The 20,242-nt window shown below is 47.6% G+C and overlaps 1 protein-coding gene across 1 annotated transcript in view; it reads right to left on the bottom strand.

Moving 5' to 3' along the window:
* The window catches only part of LOC147012521 (dynein axonemal heavy chain 17-like), a 138,142-nt gene that overhangs the window by 74,964 nt on the left and 42,936 nt on the right, over positions 1-20,242 (bottom strand). Inside the window, 5 exon segments of the mRNA XM_085855736.1 lie at positions 1,697-1,800; positions 1,911-2,019; positions 10,989-11,135; positions 14,617-14,812; positions 15,024-15,292. Coding sequence (XP_085711862.1) covers positions 1,697-1,800; positions 1,911-2,019; positions 10,989-11,135; positions 14,617-14,812; positions 15,024-15,292 — 825 coding nt within the window.

Raw genomic sequence — 20,242 nt, 5'->3', positions numbered from 1 at the left:
ACCAAGAACATTCTTTTCATAACGAACCCAAGAGCGAACTCAAGAGTGAATCAGACTGACCTGCACCTCACATTCTTCCTCTTGCACCACGCTGCACCCCACATTGCATTGCACTTGCACCTCTCACCCAAGAAACCCTCAGTATTTCTCCATACTCCCCTTTTCCAAGCGTTTTGGGTACCACGCCAGGTATTGAGACGTCGCTAATCCTCAACTGCTTCTATCTCTTCGGGCTATCTAATTTTCCTCGGGTTTGTGTGTGTGCATGTGTGTGCGATGGCGCCTGTCGTGGCATAAGTTAAGACCGTTTAAGAACATTCAGGATAACTCTGCAATGTCTTCTTCTTTTTGGAAATATTGGATGTCTTTTGTCACACCCCACAAATTCCTTGCTTCCCCTGATGTACATCTGCAGTAAATTCCATCCTGTGCCACATAACTTTCCTTACTTTTGTTAAATAAATGTAGTTGTTCGACATGAACCCAGCTCGCTTTTGTCTTTTCCTCTATTGGTCTAGCACGGCCCGCACCCTTGCCGAGCCGGGACGTTATGCCCCAAAATCTGTTCAATAGCCGGTGCAGACTTGGAGGCTCCGCTCGGCTGCACCTGACATGGTCAGTACTTGAGTAACGCAAGTACTCATCGAGGGCACAATTCCCTGATTTGGCGATCACGCGTTCCGAGGTAAAGGGTTGGCGGACGAAGGACCCTTGCTACGCACGTGGTCAAGCTACTGGCGTTCGTAGTCGATTAGCGACCCGCCGCGACAATAAGTTATCAGTGTGCGACGGCCTGCGATTCCAGGTGAGTCCGGAGAGGAACCAGAAACAGCCGCTCTCTCATGGTTCCTTCGCGACGCCGGGGCCGCGACAATACTTCACAAATGGTTTCAAGAAATACCGATGACTGGCCTTGCTCATGGCGACAATCATTTCTGCAACCACAAAGGCACTCGGAAGAGAACATACCTCTGTCAGGCTGAACAGTTTACGTTTTGTAACCCACTGATCGACTGGATCTGAACCAAAACCGAATCGGCTTGTTATTGTCAGCCCACCAACTCGTCCACCTAGTTTTGTCATAACCCGTGCACAACTTTTTAAACTATCCAGCAATGTATCGTTTTTGGCCGCAATCTCTCAATGGTGAAGAACCAGTTCGAAAATTAAATAACTCCCGTATCCGTATCTGGATTCGGACCTTCACCGAAATCGAATCAATTCGCCCTTGTCACACTCCCAACCTCTCCAACAAGTTTCGTCCTGCTTTTTGAGATATCCTGCTCACCTACTTACAGACAGACAGACAGACAGAGACAAAAACACAGCCTCTGTCCAGGCGTCCACCTTTGGTGGTGGAGGTAATAAAATCGACATCGACTTCAGTTCAAACTCTGTTCAGCAAATTTTGCCCAAGAGTGGAATAATAATCATTTGTCCACAAGTCCTTTAATAATAAATTAGGACAATTAATTTTCTTAACCGGATGCTGAGAGGTACGCCAACCACCATCGGGATGAAGGTGACACAGACAGGGTTGTTCTTTATGAAGAGGTGTTTCTTTCATTGTTATTATTATTATTATTATTATTATTATTATTAAACGACATTATTATGAATCAATCGGAGCATTGATAGTGCACGAAGATTGTATTCAGATCATTGTTGAAAACGGAGTGAATATGCCTCGCATTACCTGTACAATGCCACAGATGGTACATATATTGCTCTTGGCTTTCTGAAGGCGTGTGTCCAGATCATAAATGACCTCTCTTACACCCTGTATGTATTCCCAGACACCTGTCACAACGATTTCATCACACCTCCATTACTATTTACACTCATTAAAAAAAACAAAAAAACAAACACTTCAACCATTATTAAAAGTCTTCCAAGTACAAGCAACGCACCATCACTTTCCCAGGTGAGGGTATGCTCCGCTTGCAACAGCTCACGATCCACATCGTCCAGCTCTGATTGGACAAGATGTTCCTCCAACGGCTCCAACGATTCAGAGACCTAGGTAAATATATCCTCGTCATTAAGATCACCGAAGCTCCTTGACCTGGGTACAAGTTGAATTGCAGTCCGAGCACAATGACAGTTCAATGTAATCGTGCCCAAGAGCTTCAGGTCACTTACCGGACTTGCAATGAGTCTTTCTGAACTTGGAATGTCAACACAAACATCTTAAACCCCAACCAAGAACGGCACGTTTGATTGAAATCCCTTCGGCTGGTCTCAAGTATCAACGTTTGTCACTTGACGTGGCATCTGACCTTTGATGTGACGCCGAAACCGAATCGGGTCATCTTTGCATCACAAGACATACTTGTTCCAAGTTTGGTCAAAATCCCATCACCGGTTCACGAGTTGGCACGGCGATCAAAGTATCCCTGAAACATCCAAAAACACAACGATTTTGGAGGAGTCGGGGGAGCTCGGCCTTCTTAAAATTACCTCCATTATTCATTCAATTCGACCGAAGTGTTGTGTTGGAAAGGACCTGTGAACTCGATCAAATTTACGACAAGACAAGGTTGTTGTTTTTCAAAAATGCAACTTGTCTTATTTTGATGCAGCTTTTGCAGCCTGAGCCTAAGATGCCTGAGAAGGCTTTGTTATTTTGTTTGTTTGTTGTTGTAGGTTTGTTGTAGTTGTTGTCCTTTTTGTTGTTTGTGCGTTCCTTACACACTTTTATATATTTCTTTGTTCATCACCGATCCTCTGTGTGTTACAGAGCGCCGGTTGGGCCGAGGCAGTTTCTTGGCCTAGTGTCATGCTGGGTGATATGTTATGCTTGGCCTAGTGTCATGCTGGGTGATATGTTATGCTTGGCCTAGTGTCATGCTGGGTGGCATGTTATGCTTGGCCTAGTGTCATGTTGGGTGGTATGTTATGCTTGGCCGAGTGTCATGCTGGGTGATATGTTATGCTTGGCCTAGTGTCATGCTGGGTGGTATGTTATGCTTGGCCTAGTGTCATGCTGGGTGGTATGTTATGCTTGGCCTAGTGTCATGGTGGGTTGTATGTTATGCTTGGCCTAGTGTCATGCTGGGTGGTATGTTATGCTTGGCCTAGTGTCAGGCTGGGTGGTATGTTATGCTTAGCCTAGTGTCATGCTGGGTTGTATATGTTATGCTTGGCCTAGTGTCATGCTGGGTGGTATGTTATGCTTGGCCTAGTGTCATGCTGGCTGGTATGTTATGCTTGGCCTAGTGTGATGCTGGGTTGTATGTTATGCTTGGCCTAGTGTCATGCTGGGTGGTGTGTTATGCTTGGCCTAGTGTCATGCTGGGCGGTATGTTATGCTTGGCCTAGCGTCATGCTGGGTTGTATGTTATGCTTGGCCTAGTGTCATGCTGGGCGGTATGTTATGCTTGGCCTAGTGTCATGCTGGGCGGTGTGTTATGCTTGGCCTGGTGTCATGCTGGGTGGTATGTTATGCTTGACCTAGTATCATGCTGGGTGGTTTTTTATGCTTGGCCTTGTGTCATGCTGGCTGGTATGTTATGCTTGGCCTAGCGTCATGGTGGGTTGTATGTTATGCTTGGCCTAGTGTCATGCTGGGTGTTTTGTTATGCTTGGCTTCGTGTCATGTTGGGTTGTATGTTATGCTTGGCCCAGTGTCATGCTGGGTGGTATGTCATGCTTGGCCTAGTGTCATGCTGGCTGGTATGTTATGCTTGGCCTAGTGTGATGCTGGGTTGTATGTTATGCTTGGCCTAGTGTCATGCTGGGCGGCATTTTATGCTTGGCCTAGTGTCAAGCTGGGCGGAGTGTTATGCTTGGCCTAGTGTCATGCTGGGCGGTATGTTATGCTTGGCCTAGTGTCATGCTGGGTTGTATGTTATGCTTGGCCTAGTGTCATGCTGGGCGGTATGTTATGCTTGGCCTAGTGTCATGCTGGGCGGTGTGTTATGCTTGGCCTAGTGTCATGCTGGGTGGTATGTTATGCTTGGGCTAGTGTCATGCTGGGTGGTATGTTATGCTTGACCTAGTATCATGCTGGGTGGTTTTTTATGCTTGGCCTTGTGTCATGCTGGCTGGTATGTTATGCTTGGCCTAGCGTCATGGTGGGTTGTATGTTATGCTTGGCCTAGTGTCATGGTGGGTGTTTTGTTATGCTTGGCCTCGTGTCATGTTGGGTTGTATGTTATGCTTGACCTAGTATCATGCTGGGTGGTTTTTTATGCTTGGCCTTGTGTCATGCTGGCTGGTATGTTATGCTTGGCCTAGCGTCATGGTGGGTTGTATGTTATGCTTGGCCTAGTGTCATGCTGGGTGTTTTGTTATGCTTGGCCTCGTGTCATGTTGGGTTGTATGTTATGCTTGGCCGAGTGTCATGTTGGGTGGTATGTTATGCTTGGCCTAGTGTCATGCTGGGTGGTATGTTATGCTTGGCCTAGTGTCATGCTGGGTGGTATGTTATGCTTAGCCTAGTGTTACGCTGGGTTGTATGTTATGCTTGGCCTAGTGTCATGCTGGGTGGTTTTTTATGCTTGGCCTTGTGTCATGCTGGCTGGTATGTTATGCTTGGCCGAGTGTCATGGTGGGTTGTATGTTATGCTTGGCCAAGTGTCATGCTGGCTGGTATTTTATGCTTGGCCTGGTGTCATGCTGGGTGGTATGTTATGTTTGGCCTAGTGTCATGCTGGGTTGTATGTTATGCTTGGCCGCGTGTCATGCTGGGTGGTATGTTATGCTTGGCCTAGTGTCATGCTGGCTGGTATGTTATGCTTGGCCTAGTGTGATGCTGGGTTGTATGTTATGCTTGGCCTAGTGTCATGCTGGGCGGCATCTTATGCTTGGCCTAGTGTCATGCTGGGCGGTATGTTATGCTTGGCCTAGTGTCATGCTGGGCGGTGTGTTATGCTTGGCCTAGTGTCATGCTGGGCGGTATCTTATGCTTGGCCTCGTGTCATGCTGGGCGGCATCTTATGCTTGGCCTAGTGTCATGCTGGGTGGGATGTTATGCTTGGCCTCGTGTCATGCTGGGTGGTATGTTATGCTTGGCCTAGTGTCATGCTGGGTGGTATGTTATGCTTGGCCTAGTGTCATGGTGGGTTGTATGTTATGCTTGGCCTAGTGTCATGCTGGGTGGTATGTTATGCTTGGCCTAGTGTCAGGCTGGGTGGTATGTTATGCTTAGCCTAGTGTCATGCTGGGTTGTATATGTTATGCTTGGCCTAGTGTCATGCTGGGTGGTATGTTATGCTTGGCCTAGTGTCATGCTGGCTGGTATGTTATGCTTGGCCTAGTGCGATGCTGGGTTGTATGTTATGCTTGGCCTAGTGTCATGCTGGGTGGCATCTTATGCTTGGCCTAGTGTCATGCTGGGCGGTGTGTTATGCTTGGCCTAGTGTCATGCTGGGCGGTATGTTATGCTTGGCCTAGTGTTATGCTGGGTGGCATGTTATGCTTGGCCTAGCGTCATGCTGGGTTGTATGTTATGCTTGGCCTAGTGTCATGCTGGGCGGTATGTTATGCTTGGCCTAGTGTCATGCTGGGCGGTGTGTTATGCTTGGCCTGGTGTCATGCTGGGTGGTATGTTATGCTTGACCTAGTATCATGCTGGGTGGTTTTTTATGCTTGGCCTTGTGTCATGCTGGCTGGTATGTTATGCTTGGCCTAGCGTCATGGTGGGTTGTATGTTATGCTTGGCCTAGTGTCATGCTGGGTGTTTTGTTATGCTTGGCTTCGTGTCATGTTGGGTTGTATGTTATGCTTGGCCCAGTGTCATGCTGGGTGGTATGTTATGCTTGGCCTAGTGTCATGCTGGCTGGTATGTTATGCTTGGCCTAGTGTGATGCTGGGTTGTATGTTATGCTTGGCCTAGTGTCATGCTGGGCGGCATTTTATGCTTGGCCTAGTGTCAAGCTGGGCGGAGTGTTATGCTTGGCCTAGTGTCATGCTGGGCGGTATGTTATGCTTGGCCTAGTGTCATGCTGGGTTGTATGTTATGCTTGGCCTAGTGTCATGCTAGGCGGTATGTTATGCTTGGCCTAGTGTCATGCTGGGCGGTGTGTTATGCTTGGCCTGGTGTCATGCTGGGTGGTATGTTATGCTTGGGCTAGTGTCATGCTGGGTGGTATGTTATGCTTGACCTAGTATCATGCTGGGTGGTTTTTTATGCTTGGCCTTGTGTCATGCTGGCTGGTATGTTATGCTTGGCCTAGCGTCATGGTGGGTTGTATGTTATGCTTGGCCTAGTGTCATGGTGGGTGTTTTGTTATGCTTGGCCTCGTGTCATGTTGGGTTGTATGTTATGCTTGACCTAGTATCATGCTGGGTGGTTTTTTATGCTTGGCCTTGTGTCATGCTGGCTGGTATGTTATGCTTGGCCTAGCGTCATGGTGGGTTGTATTTTATGCTTGGCCTAGTGTCATGCTGGGTGTTTTGTTATGCTTGGCCTCGTGTCATGTTGGGTTGTATGTTATGCTTGGCCGAGTGTCATGTTGGGTGGTATGTTATGCTTGGCCTAGTGTCATGCTGGGTGGTATGTTATGCTTGGCCTAGTGTCATGCTGGGTGGTATGTTATGCTTAGCCTAGTGTTACGCTGGGTTGTATGTTATGCTTGGCCTAGTGTCATGCTGGGTGGTTTTTTATGCTTGGCCTTGTGTCATGCTGGCTGGTATGTTATGCTTGGCCTAGTGTCATGGTGGGTTGTCTGTTATGCTTGGCCAAGTGTCATGCTAGCTGGTATTTTATGCTTGGCCTGGTGTCATGCTGGGTGGTATGTTATGTTTGGCCTAGTGTCATGCTGGGTTGTATGTTATGCTTGGCCGCGTGTCATGCTGGGTGGAATGTTATGCTTGGCCTAGTGTCATGCTGGCTGGTATGTTATGCTTGGCCTAGTGTGATGCTGGGTTGTATGTTATGCTTGGCCTAGTGTCATGCTGGGCGGCATCTTATGCTTGGCCTAGTGTCATGCTGGGCGGTATGTTATGCTTGGCCTAGTGTCATGCTGGGCGGTGTGTTATGCTTGGCCTAGTGTCATGCTGGGCGGTATCTTATGCTTGGCCTCGTGTCATGCTGGGCGGCATCTTATGCTTGGCCTAGTGTCATGGTGGGTGTTTTGTTATGCTTGGCCTCGTGTCATGTTGGGTGGTATGTTATGCTTGACCTAGTATCATGCTGGGTGGTTTTTTATGCTTGGCCTTGTGTCATGCTGGCTGGTATGTTATGCTTGGCCTAGCGTCATGGTGGGTTGTATGTTATGCTTGGCCTAGTGTCATGCTGGGTGTTTTGTTATGCTTGGCCTCGTGTCATGTTGGGTTGTATGTTATGCTTGGCCGAGTGTCATGTTGGGTGGTATGTTATGCTTGGCCTAGTGTCATGCTGGGTGGTATGTTATGCTTGGCCTAGTGTCATGCTGGGTGGTATGTTATGCTTAGCCTAGTGTTATGCTGGGTTGTATGTTATGCTTGGCCTAGTGTCATGCTGGGTGGTTTTTTATGCTTGGCCTTGTGTCATGCTGGCTGGTATGTTATGCTTGGCCTAGTGTCATGGTGGGTTGTATGTTATGCTTGGCCAAGTGTCATGCTGGCTCGTATTTTATGCTTGGCCTAGTGTCATGCTGGGTGGTATGTTATGTTTGGCCTAGTGTCATGCTGGGTTGTATGTTATGCTTGGCCGCGTGTCATGCTGGGTGGTATGTTATGCTTGGCCTAGTGTCATGGTGGGTTGTATGTTATGCTTGGCCTAGTGTGATGCTGGGTTGTATGTTATGCTTGGCCTAGTGTCATGCTGGGCGGCATCTTATGCTTGGCCTAGTGTCATGCTGGGCGGTATGTTATGCTTGGCCTAGTGTCATGCTGGGCGGTGTGTTATGCTTGGCCTAGTGTCATGCTGGGCGGTATCTTATGCTTGGCCTCGTGTCATGCTGGGCGGCATCTTATGCTTGGCCTAGTGTCATGCTGGGTGGGATGTTATGCTTGGCCTCGTGTCATGCTGGGTGGTATGTTATGCTTGGCCTAGTGTCATGCTGGGTGGTATGTCATGCTTGGCCTAGTGTCAGGCTGGGTGGTATGTTATGCTTGGCCTTGTGTCAGGCTGGGTGAAATGTTATGCTTGGCCTTGTGTCAGGCTGGATTGTATGTTATGCTTGGCCTAGTGTCATGCTGGGTGGTATGTTATGCTTGGCCGAGTGTCATGCTGGGCGGTATGTTATGCTTGGCGTAGTTTCATGCTTGGCGGTATGTTATGCTTGGCCTAGTGTCATGCTGGGTGGTATGTTATGCTTGGCCAAGTGTCATGCTGGGTGGTTTATTATGCTTGGCCTAGTGTCGCGCTGTGCAGTATGTTTTGCTTGGCCTCGTGTCATGCTGGGTGTTTTGTTATGCTTGGCATAGTGTCATGCTGGGTGGTATGTTATGTTTGGCCTAGTGTCATGCTGGGTGGTATGTTATGCTTGTCCTCATGTCATGCTGGGTGGTATGTTATGCTTGGCCTAGTGTCATGTTGGGTTGTATGTTATGCTTGGCCTAGTGTCATGTTGGGTGGTATGTTATGCTTGGCCTATTGTCATGCTGGGTGGTATGTTATGCTTGGCCTGGTGTCATGCTGGGTGGTATGTTATGCTTGGCCTAGTGTCATGCTGGGTGGTATGTTATGCTTGGCCTAGTATCATGCTGGGTGGTATGTTATGCTTGGCCTAGTGTCATGCTGGGTGGTTTGTTATGCTTGGCCTAGTGTCATGCTGGGTGGTATGTTATGCTTTGCCGAGTGTCTTGCTGGGCGGTATGTTATGCTTGGCCTCGTGTCATGCTGGGTGTTTTGTTATGCTTGGCCTCGTGTCATGTTGGGTTGTATGTAATGCTTGGCCTAGTGTCATGTTGGGTGGTATGTTATGCTTGGCCTAGTGTCATGCTGGGTGGTATGTTATGCTTGGCCTAGTGTCATGCTGGGTGGTATGTTATGCTTAGCCTAGTGTTATGCTGGGTTGTATGTTGTGCTTGGCCTAGTGTCATGCTGGGTGGTTTTTTATGCTAGGCCCTGTGTCATGCTGGCTGGTATGTTATGCTTGGCCTAGTGTCATGCTGGGTGGTATGTTATGCTTGGCCTCGCGTCATGCTGGGTGGTATGTTATGCTTGGCCTCGTGTCATGCTGGGTGGTATGTAATGCTTGGCCTAGTGTCATGCTGGGTGGTATGTTTTGCTTGGCCTCGTGTCATGCTGGGTGGTATGTTTTACTTGGCCTCGTGTCATGCTGGGTGGTATGTTTTACTTGGCCTCGTGTCATGCTGGGTGGTATGTAATGCTTGGCCTAGTGTCATGCTGGGTGGTATGTTATGCTTGGCCTAGTGACATGCTGGGCGGTATGTTATTCTTGGCCTAGTGACATGCTGGGTGGTATGTTATGCTTGTCCTCGTGTCATGCTGGGTGGTATGTTATGCTTGGCCTCGTGTCATGCTGGGCGGTGTGTTTTGCTTGGCCTCGTGTCATGCTGGGCAGTGTGTTATGCTTGGCTTAGTGTCATGCTGGGTGGTGTGTTATACTTGGCCCATTGTCATGTTATTAGCTCGATAGATGCAGCTGCCAGAATCGGAGTTTTTAAGGCATCCTTGGATGGTGCAGGTGATCTATTTCCTATACAGTCGGAGTTCATGGTCGTCTTTCATGTGCAGCCACATTTGACAAAAATAAATAAATAAAAAACAATGTCACCCCCAGGGTGACCGGTATCTTGCCAAAATGTGAACATGAGTGACTTATTTATTCGATTAAAGTTACTCAAAAAATAAGGGTTTCGTCGACCTTGATGCTTGACCTTGTGACCTTGACCTTTATATTTTCGTACGGTTAATGGTATCTCTCCAGGACTGTTGTACATAAAAAGAGATTTTGATGAGAACTGAGGAAATAAAATTTTCATGAAAAATCCGTTTTCGTCATGTCATCAAACTTTTGACAGATCTGGAAAGCACTTATCAAGAGCTTTTATATGAGGTATTACTCCATATGGTATCTAAGATTTCAAAATTTGACCTTGGGGTCAAAAACTTTCGACCTCCAGCGCTAACCATGAAGGTCAAGGCCAATCGCCACCAATAATTAATCAGCTGAGCGCCAGACCATGAACTATATTCCCATGAAATTTGAAGACGATCCGATCAAAATTACTCAAAAAATAAGGGTTTCGTCGACTCCCCTGATTTGTGACAAAATGACCTTGACCTTTGACCTTCAAAATTTTATGCGCTGAAAGGGACCTCTATAGGACTCTGATATGCGAAGTTACAAAAATTTCCAATGATAACTGTGCTCTGCAAAGTGATCGATACGTGATTACAGACAAACAAAAAAAAAATAAACAAAAAATAAACAAAAAAAAAACATACAAGCTGACGAACATACCTTGCAAAAACTTCGTTTTGGCAAGATAAAAATCTATTCCCACGCCACCTTAAAGTGAGAGTCGTATTATGTTCGGGCCAATTCTGTATTTAATCGTATTTGATTCAGTTAACATAGATTGCAAACTTGTCATGGAGGGACAATGGAGCAAGATGGAAGGAAAGGCAGCAAAGGTGGAGCAAGAGGTCCCCACCCCGTACACCGACCGAATCGGTCCTGACTTCATGTTCAGTCTCCTGAATGTCCGAACCAGAGGGTTCTGAACAAAATAACTGAAGAGGATGTAAAATAAATAAATAAATATATATTATACTGCATGTATACACACACACACACAAAGTAGGCATCTTGCCCCCACCTCACTCTAACACTTGAACAACCACACCGAGTCGGCCAATGTAGCAAATCCACCCAACGAAAGATGCAACCAATCAACAAAGCATTTAAAGGACATTAATAAAAAGATAAACAGCACAATCACAACTTCATTATTACATCATAAACATACACAAACAAGTGTTTGAGAAAGCTTTGTGCATAATTAGGCAAGTAAGACCCACAAGCTCTATTTAGTTCATTTAATTGACCATCATCAAGTTGAAATGAGGATGAATGCCGTGCCCTGACCTTGTTGTAGCTGGTGACAAGAAGTTCCAGAGTGGTGACAAATTTGTGATAGGTGTCCGTCTTTGAATGCAGGTCGAGAAGACCGCTCGGGATGTCATTCCATTTCATCTTAAGCAAATACCTCACCTCCTTCAGCATGGACACCAACTGGACAACATGTTTGTTCATCAGAGTGATCATTCGATATCAGCACTTCATGAACTTCTTGAAAAAAAAGTTAAAAAGAAAAACAAAAGGAGCAAAAGCAGCAGGAATCGGGGACTTTAATATCATATTTGTATGTATATAATAAGCGGGTCAAAAGGGGGGATTAAATTGATCGACAAAATCAGTTTAGGGATAGGAAGGGAAAGATGAAGACAGATGGTGAGGTGAGAAGAGGGATGGGACGGCCTATTCTTGGGTCCTCGGATCCTGAGTTGAAATCCCACTCGGCTGTTGAATTAATACCAGGTGGGGTTGACTCTGCCTGTTCATCCTTCCGAGGTCGGCAAAATGAGTGCCAACTTGTTGGTAACGGGACACTGCATCAGCGGCACAGCCGCACCGCCCAAAAATGATGCAGCCAAGCAGCCACGGGCTGTGTACAAAGAAGGAAATTAATAAATAAACCACAGTGGAGATGTACTATTATGACGCAAGAACATCATGGAAGGCCAAGCGGTCTTTGAGATTCCTCATGAGCAAAATTGAGCGATGAGGGATTGAGGTAAAAGTAACTATTAACATGTTATCTCTTCTTCAAAACGCCATTTGACCTTGACCTTCAACCCACAAGTGAACGATGGAAATGAAGAGTAAATACCAATAACTCTGGGCTATCCAGAGAAAAAAATTGATCATCCTTCCCCTCGACCCACCTCTCCCATCGCCCTCCTGCACCTTGGCCGTGCCTGCTCTCATGGTCTCCCCTCATTCTCAAAGCAACCTTCACACTCTTCCCCCTCCAAGCTTCACCCTTACCTTTCTCAAACTCCCCCACTCACCCTTCTCCCGAAACTCTTCCCCTCACTCCCCATTCCCAAAGTTGCCCCCCACCCTCTTACATCCACAAAACTGGCTCCTTCCCCCACCCTCTCTCTTGCATCTCATCACTCCACCTCCTCCGATCTTCAACTGCCCTCTGCCCCCTCTCTTATTACTCCCCACTGAACCTCAACCCATCACCACCGAGCCTTTTCTCCTCCTAATCCACCCTCTCCCTTAGCTCTTCTGCTCAAGGTCATCTGCCATCTGCTTGTAAATCATCAAACATTCCCGCTCTGCATAAAAAAGGTGCAAAAACAGATCCCTGCAACTACAGACCAATCAGCCTTCTCCCAATCATCAGCAAGGTTATGGAATCCATCATCGCTTCAGATATTAAATCCTTCCTCTTCTCCAATGGCTTGATTTCCCATTATGAATTTGGTTTCAGAACAGGTCACTCCACCTGAGATATGCTGCTTCTGCCCAACAATGAATATTCTTGGATGTCTTCAAATATTCCCAACAATGGATGGAGGTCCTCAATACCAGGCGTGAAATCAGAGCCATCTCCCTTGACACATCATGTGCTTTCGACACGGTCTGGAACACTGTCCTGCTCACCATGAACTCTTTTCCTTTTGTATCCAAGGCCATCTCCACTCATGGCTCGCAGACTTCCTCTCCTGTCGCAGTCAACGTGTGGCCCTTGATGGAGTTATTTCATCCCCTCTTCCTGTCCAGGCTGGAGTTCCTCAACACAGCGTTCTAGGCCCTGTTTTTTCTGGTTTTCATCAATGATCTCTCCAACTCTCTGGAAAATCCTCTTTATCTCTTTGCTGATGACTCCACCCTCTCCACCACCTGTCATCCCTCAGATCGGCAAGCAGCAGCTTCATCGCTCTCTGCAGATCTGGGTAAAATCACAAGCTGGTCCAACACGTGGAACATTCGCTTTCAATCCGGACAAATCTCATACTCTCACTGTCTCTCCGAAAGGAACACCCCCCCCCCCCCCAATCTACTTTTTCAACAATCCTCCTGAAGAAGTCCTTTCATTCAAGCTTCTGGATCTCACTTTCTGCCACAATCTTTCCTGGGAAAGCCACACCTCCAAACCTCGCCTCCAAAGCCAGTCACCGACTGGGAATCCTCCGTCGTGAAGTCCTTCCTCGGCCCACCTGAGCTCCTGACCACATACAAAGCTTTCGTCCACAGCCTGATGAAGTACTGCTCTCCCCTATGGGCTGGTACTCCTGCCCCTCACCTTTCTCGGCTTCACGCTGTGGAAACCAAGGCATTCAGGATCATTGGTATCTCCCGCAATGAGGCTGATACTTTGGGTCTCTCACTCTCTCACCGCCAGACAGGTTGGTGGTCTTTCTGTCTTCCACAGTCTCTTCTGCGATCTCGCCCCCCCGATCTGTCTGAAATATGTCCGCCTCCCCCATATTTTCGGATGGCGCGCAAGGTCCGCCAGTAACCCCCTTCTGGTGAAACTACCAAAGTCAAGAATCACTGTTCACCTTCACTCTTTCATTCCTCTTTTTTCCCGCCTTTGGAACAAACTCCCACACTCTCTTCAATCCCATTCTTCCCTCCAGGTCTTCAAAACAGTTGTTCACCACCACCTCTTATCTTCCCCCATCAAAAACCTCGATATTTTCTACCGCCGTTAATCCACCCCAAACCCACCTCCAATCAAATTCCCTTCTTTCCTTCCTGGAAGTCTCTGTTGTGTCCATCTTGTTTACCCCGTGGTTCCCCACCCCATCCCTCTCCCTTCCACAGATCCCCTAATGTCTTTGTTCCTCACTGTTTTGTGATTCCCTCGCCCACCATTCTTGTCTTCCACTCCCCTTGTTGTACGTTCTGTGTGTTGAGCGCTTTTACGAGCCTCGACATTGCATGTTTAAATAAAGTTTTTTTTTTAACTTCAGCCGAGTTACGATGAAAAATGATAAAGTCTATCATTTTATGTGTATTTATTACAATTATTTATTTATTATATTTGTGAATTTTTTTGTTTTCAAGTTTTTGCATTTTTTATTTTTATTTTTTGTATTTTTTTTTCTTCTTCCCCTCAGGGGGAGGGGGCATGAGCTTGGTGAAAAACATACATCATCAACCACACAACACCCCTTGACAACACCCCCACCAACAGCAAAATCTCATTGCGAAAGTCCCGTCCGGCGACGAGATACAGCTCGGGAATTTGGAATGTTCAGAGTGCACGAAGAATTATTTTTTCTAAATGGTGGTTTCATACTCGATGCCTGGTGTTGGTTTAATGGTTGGAGTGGACTTTAATGGACTTGGGATCCTTGGGTCCTGAGTTCAAATCCTGCTTGGCTGTTGCATCAATACCAGGTCAGTGAGGGATTATAAAATGTGTGGGGCTTAGTGGGGGTGGAGGATGGGGTCTGAAATTCATCAATTTTTGGAAACAAAATATATCGATGGTTCCTTGATAGGCCACAATACATGCATAATATGAGGTGTCTGTTTGTCAAAAGAATCCGAGCTGTTGCTTTGCCCCAAAGACCATCTCATTCATGTTTCAAGTATTAAAGATAGTTATCATTGGGAGCAGCGAATGGAAAAAAAAATTGCTGTTCGGAAATTCAGTGAACACAGTGATAAAGCAAATGTCATGCGAAACCTCTTTTTTGAAGTTCAGGGAAAGCAAGCGACTGCTGGTGTCTCGAATCAGAAGATGCTCCTGCAAGTTCATCTGGCAAACCGAGTCAACTCCCTTCGTCCAGCTTTTGAAGATTGAATTTTCAAACTTCTCGAGAAGGAAGATCATCTCTTTTTGCTTGCTCATCGTAACAGTTGCTTCCTTCCCAGTCAATGAGCTATAAAGAACAGTAAAGGGAAAGCTCACAATGAATAAAACCTTCTCACAATGGCAAAATAGCCGAGATAATGAGATACTTGGTAGTGTTTTTTTTTATTTATTTATTTCTGGGAAAGATGTGTGATGAGTGCTGCCGGCTCTTTCGGTGTTATCGAAGTCATTCTGTGAGATTTTGCAAATGGGTGAAAGCGAGTTCGCCAAATACGTACGGGTGATGTATGTTTTGTAGTATCTCGAGTGGGGCTGAGGCACGCTGCCGCAGTTCTTGAGCCCACTTAAGATGTGCAGCGACGGGTGGGAACGAGTAAAGTTCAGTTGGAGTGTTGAGTTGCTCAAGAGCCGTGTCCATTTTGGCATCCAGGATTATTTTGATCTCCCCCAGGTATGCATCGTACATGTCCCAAGTACAACCCAGGCGCGTAGAAAGTTGTTGGCTGATTACGGAGCGCTCGAAGAGACTGCTAAACATCTGAATAAACTGCAAGACCAGGAAAGACAATGGCATCATATGTGTCAATATATACTGTTATGGCTGTGGAAATTCGCAGAGCACCATATATAGGTCCTTAGATCAGTTATGCCGATAAGTTTGTGTTCAGATAGATTTCCCCACCGTTGTCTAATGGAAATTATTCGTGTAACAGGGCTGTGAATCTTCAGTTAGCCGTTTTTCTTTCGCTATCGTTATTTTGGACCAACCACAACGCCAACCACCAACCACCTTCTCCGCAACACCAACCACCTTCTCCACCACGCCAATAACTTTCTCCACCACGCCAACCACCTTCTCCACACGCCAACCACCAACCACCTTCACCACGCCAACCATCAACCACCTTCTCCACTACGCCAACCACCCGCTCCACAACCGCCTTCACAACAATGACATCTCCTCACCATCCGCTAATCCACATCTCCCCCAATAGATCAACACGGACAACATCGCCTGAACTTCACCTCCGAAGCGACGCCATCTTTGCGCCAGCCACGGCGAGTCCGCATCGAACGGCATCACTGCATGCAGACGCGGGGGTCCGCTCGCCGCGCGGGTCGGTGACCTCGCGCACGTCCGCTCTGTACAAGCTTCGTCCGAGATTCGGATCAAGAGAGCGAGAGGGGCGGAGCCAGTGGGGGTCAGAGTTGAGAGGGCGAAGGCCAAACCTCGTCTCTCGGGCCCTATAAAAGGCCGAGTGGAACGCCAGTCTGAGGTCAGTCAGTCGGTGGAGTGTCTGTCTGGGTTCGGAGCGCCTGGAGCCTGGAGCCTGCAGTCGGTGGAGAAGCTGAGGAGAGCGGAGGAGACGCGGGCTGGGAGCACGGCCAAGCCTGCTGTGCCACGCGGAGCTGCGTGTTCGTGCACGAGCCGGAGAGAGCTTGCCAACCAGCACCGATCTGAGGTGATAGGGCTTCGGAACAGTCCGAGCATCGCTGAGGGACGGACGCGTTTTTAAAGAGAGCATCAACTCAGAAAGAGCAAAGACCCGTTCATTCCTCTCAGGCGTTGCCGGCTGGGGCCCGAATCACCAGGCCGCGGCCGAGCCGCGGTTACGCTAGCTGCCATGGGGAAGGAACGTCGCGGGTCGCCCCAGCGAGGAAGGTAACCTGTGCGGCCTCTTGGAGCTCCTTCGGTCCTCAAAGCTCCATGTCATAAAGACCCCGAGAGGCCCTTGTCTTTGAGGGGGTTTTTCCTTGCTTTTCTTTGCATGAAAGTTGTGGCGCCGAGTCCGTTAAGTAGAACTGTGATAAGTGACTGTACAGAATAAATAAATGGTCGTAGTTCCTTTGCATTGTAATCGGGTCCAGCGAGGCCTCGCGATAATATCCCGCTCGATTATCCCAAAATGGAGCGAGCTGCTTAAGCGGCTTGTGTCCAAGCAGGCCTTGCTGAGGTACAATCTCTCAGTAATCTACCCGCGCGAATAATTAGGTAAATCGATTATTTTTGCGATCTGACCCTGTAGCGCGGGTGGAGTGCGGACAAGGTTGTGGTATGCTTGGAGCACACCCGTGACTGGTTTTCGGCGTTGTTCTGGAAAGTCGTGACTGAATTGCACGTTCGGTGGGCGTACGGCCGCGATTCGGCCAAAAGCGGCACGCCGGCGGGCGAGAATTCGTAACAATACGTTACATTGTTGAAATTATCAAAAAAAAATGAAAGAAACCACAACCTCTGATGAAGAACAATGACTTCATTTTAGAAGACATAATGTGACTGATAAAACCACTTTAGATATCCCACTTTCAAAAGTAAACAAAAGCTCTTAATTAAACATAACTGTAATGACAAAGTCTGCTATCAAAGAACTTCTGTAATCATTTACACCTTATCAAAACCTATAGGAAACAAGCATTGTACGCGGCGATGCCCGGTGGGGACTCGGCATTACACCCTTTTTAAACCCTTTCTACACCATTTTAAACCCTTTTTACACCCTTCTAAAACCCCTTTTTACACCCTTTTAAAACCCGTTTTACACCCTTCGAAACCCCTTTTTACACCCCTTTTTAAACCCTCTTACACACTTTTTCCCACTTCGAAACCCCTTTTTACACCCTTCGAAACCCCTTTTTACACCCTTCTAAACCCCATTTTACACCCTTTTTTACAACCTTTTAAACCCCTTTTAAAAACATTTTCAAGCCCTTTGTACACTCTTTTAAACCCCCTTTTTACACCCTTCTAAACCCCTTTTTAAAGCCCTTTTTACACCCTTTTTAAACGCTTTTTTACACCCTTTTAAAGCCATTTTTATACCCTTTTTACACCCTTTTTCAACCCCTTTTTTACACCCTTTTAAAACCCTTTCACATCCTCTTTATACCCTTTTTCAACCCTTTTGTACGCATTTTTACACCCTTTTAAAACCCTTTTACACCCTCTTTATACCTTTTTTAAACCCTTTTTTACACCCTTTTAATTCGCTTTTTTACACCCTTTTAAAATCCTTTTACATCCTCTTTATACCCTTTTTATTCCATCATTTTGTCTTCCACCCAATAATGATAAATTTCTTTCATCAGTTCTTCAGGATGGCAACGGCGGCCATGGGTTTCTCTGTGCAGTGAATCATCCCGGTATTATGACTTCTGTGAAATATCAACTTGACACTGTCGGAAGTATTAAATGAAACCAACCAAAAAAGAGAAAGCAAAAGCTCATCAAATATCAACAAATTACATTTTGGCAGATATTAATTCCCCCTTCACTAAGACATTACAACAATGGCAAATCCGGATCTGTTAAAATGTCAGACATAATTATTTGATTGCTGGTAAATTACTCAACTATCTCCTGAATGACCTTCATGGAGGGCTCATCTGCTTGTCCCTCCTGGTGTGATTGAAAGCGATTCTCGTCTGCACTTTGTGGTGGAGACTCTTAAATGCCATTATGGTAGCTGAGATGGGAACTGAAATGCAAGATATTGTTGTGGTTGACGAAATTCGCAAACCACCATTCAGGTCCCTTAGGTGAGATATCTCTGTAAGTATATGTGTAGTTAGTCCAAACCCGTTGTTTAGAGGGAATAAATGTCATTCATTCGGGCTGCGACCCTTCAGGATAGCCGTTTTTCTTTTACTATCTTTAATTTGGATCAGCCGCCATTACTACCACCACAACCACCACCAACCACGTCTCAACAGCCATCACTCAACAACCAGCAACCGCAACGCCGCTTCACAACAACAGCCACGACCCTTGCCGTCACATCTCGCTCTCGCAACCATCGCATCACCGCCATTCCCGCGCCGCTTGTGGGCATCGATACTGGACTCGTACAGGGCGCGCACCGAGCAGCGGGTGCAAAAACACCAGCCTTTCCGAGAAATCGGATCAAAAACGATTCACGCCCACTTCTGTTCCGTCCTATCAGCGAGCGTGGGGCGATTTGGCTCCGCCTCCAGGTGCGTAGGAGTATAATCGCAATATGCAGATTCGCGGATCAAAAATCATTCACGCCCACTTTTCCTCTGTCCAATGGGGAGCCAGCCAGAGGTGAAGGGTCGAAGGTGAAGGAGCGAAGCCCCGGGGGCTATAAAGGGCCGCGTTCGCTCGCCAAAAAGGCAGCTGAGTTGGGAAGAGTTGGTAGTTGAGTTGGAAAGAGTTGAAAGTTTGTGAGAAGAGGAAAGCAGTTGGACGGAGTTGAGAAGAGTGGAGAGTTGGAGAGTGGTGGCGGCGGCGAAGGCAGTCGAGAGGGCGCTCGTGTCAGAGTCGGGGAGCTGCGGAGAGGGGAGGCCGGTAACGCGACCGAGGTCGCGGTGGAGACGCTCGTCGCGGGACCCAAGCCAGCGAGATATCCTCATTCCCCCGAGCATCAACAACCCCCTCCTGTTTCCCCCCCGCGCTGAGATAGTGTGAGAAGGGGGCCCCGTTCCCACCCCATTCCAGGCAGTGCCAGCGAGGCCCGCGGAGTCGGGGCGCCACCGCCATTTTGAGGCTCATCACCAGACGGGTAGGCTCGACGCAGTCTCGGCCCCAGGCCCGTCTGCCCCCTTGTCGGTGAGGGTGGTCCCTTTTTCTTTTGCTTTGAGTATATGTGTTGTCGGCGCCGTCTGTGAAGTAAAACTGTATAAGTGTTGCCGTGTGCTCGGTAGTCGGGAGTAGATCTGCATTGTTACATTTGCTTTTTGTGCAGAATTGTTGTGCTTCTTCTACTTTTACATTTGCTTTTGGTGTATAATTGTATATGTGTGCTTTCCGTTTGCCGCGGAATAAATGTGCTTTATGTTGAACTGTTTTTCCCGTTTCGCTTCGTCTTGTCTTTTATTGAATCTCCATCTTACTTTACGTAAAGGGTTGGTCGTGGGCTAAATACGCCCAATAATTAATCGAACCGTCGAGGTTGACCATAACACCGCTCGGTTATCCCGATAGTACGGAACGGGTCGCTTAAAGTGGCCCGTGTCCGAAGTCGACCTGCGGCGAGGTGCGATCGCCCGGTCTACCCTCCGTGTGGGTACTTAGGTAGGTCGAATTTGGCGAGCAACCCTATCCCACGCGGGGGGCCGATTGGCACGATCGTGGTGAGGCCGAAAGGCCCACCCGTGACTAGTTCCCGGCGTTAGTCTGAGAGGGTCACGACGGGATTGTCCGTCCGGTGGGCGACGTGCCGCGATTCGAGTTACGTGGCCGCTCGCACGCCGGCGGGCGCGAATCCGCAACACTGGTGTCAGGAGTGGGATACAAACTCATCCCCCTCCTCGCGACACTGGTGTCGGAGAGCGGGAAAACGGGCTCTCCTGTCTCCAACTAAATTCACGGGAATCGGTCCAGGGGTGAGAGGAGCGACCCCCGATTCCCTCCAAATTACGAGCGATTCAAATTAACCCTTTACGAGAAATAAGATGGCGTCTCAAGGCGAGCGGGAGCCGGGGGTATTAGAAATGTATATGTGTAGTAATGTAGGATCCATGGTCCAGGATGAAAACC

Source organism: Eptatretus burgeri, chromosome 14, assembly GCF_056783735.1.
Source record: "Eptatretus burgeri isolate ZD-2024b chromosome 14, Ebu_testis_v1, whole genome shotgun sequence".
NCBI classification, from domain to species: domain Eukaryota; kingdom Metazoa; phylum Chordata; class Myxini; order Myxiniformes; family Myxinidae; genus Eptatretus; species Eptatretus burgeri.
The sequence above is the reverse complement of the archived record's forward strand: the minus strand, read 5'-3'. Positions and strand labels throughout refer to the sequence as shown.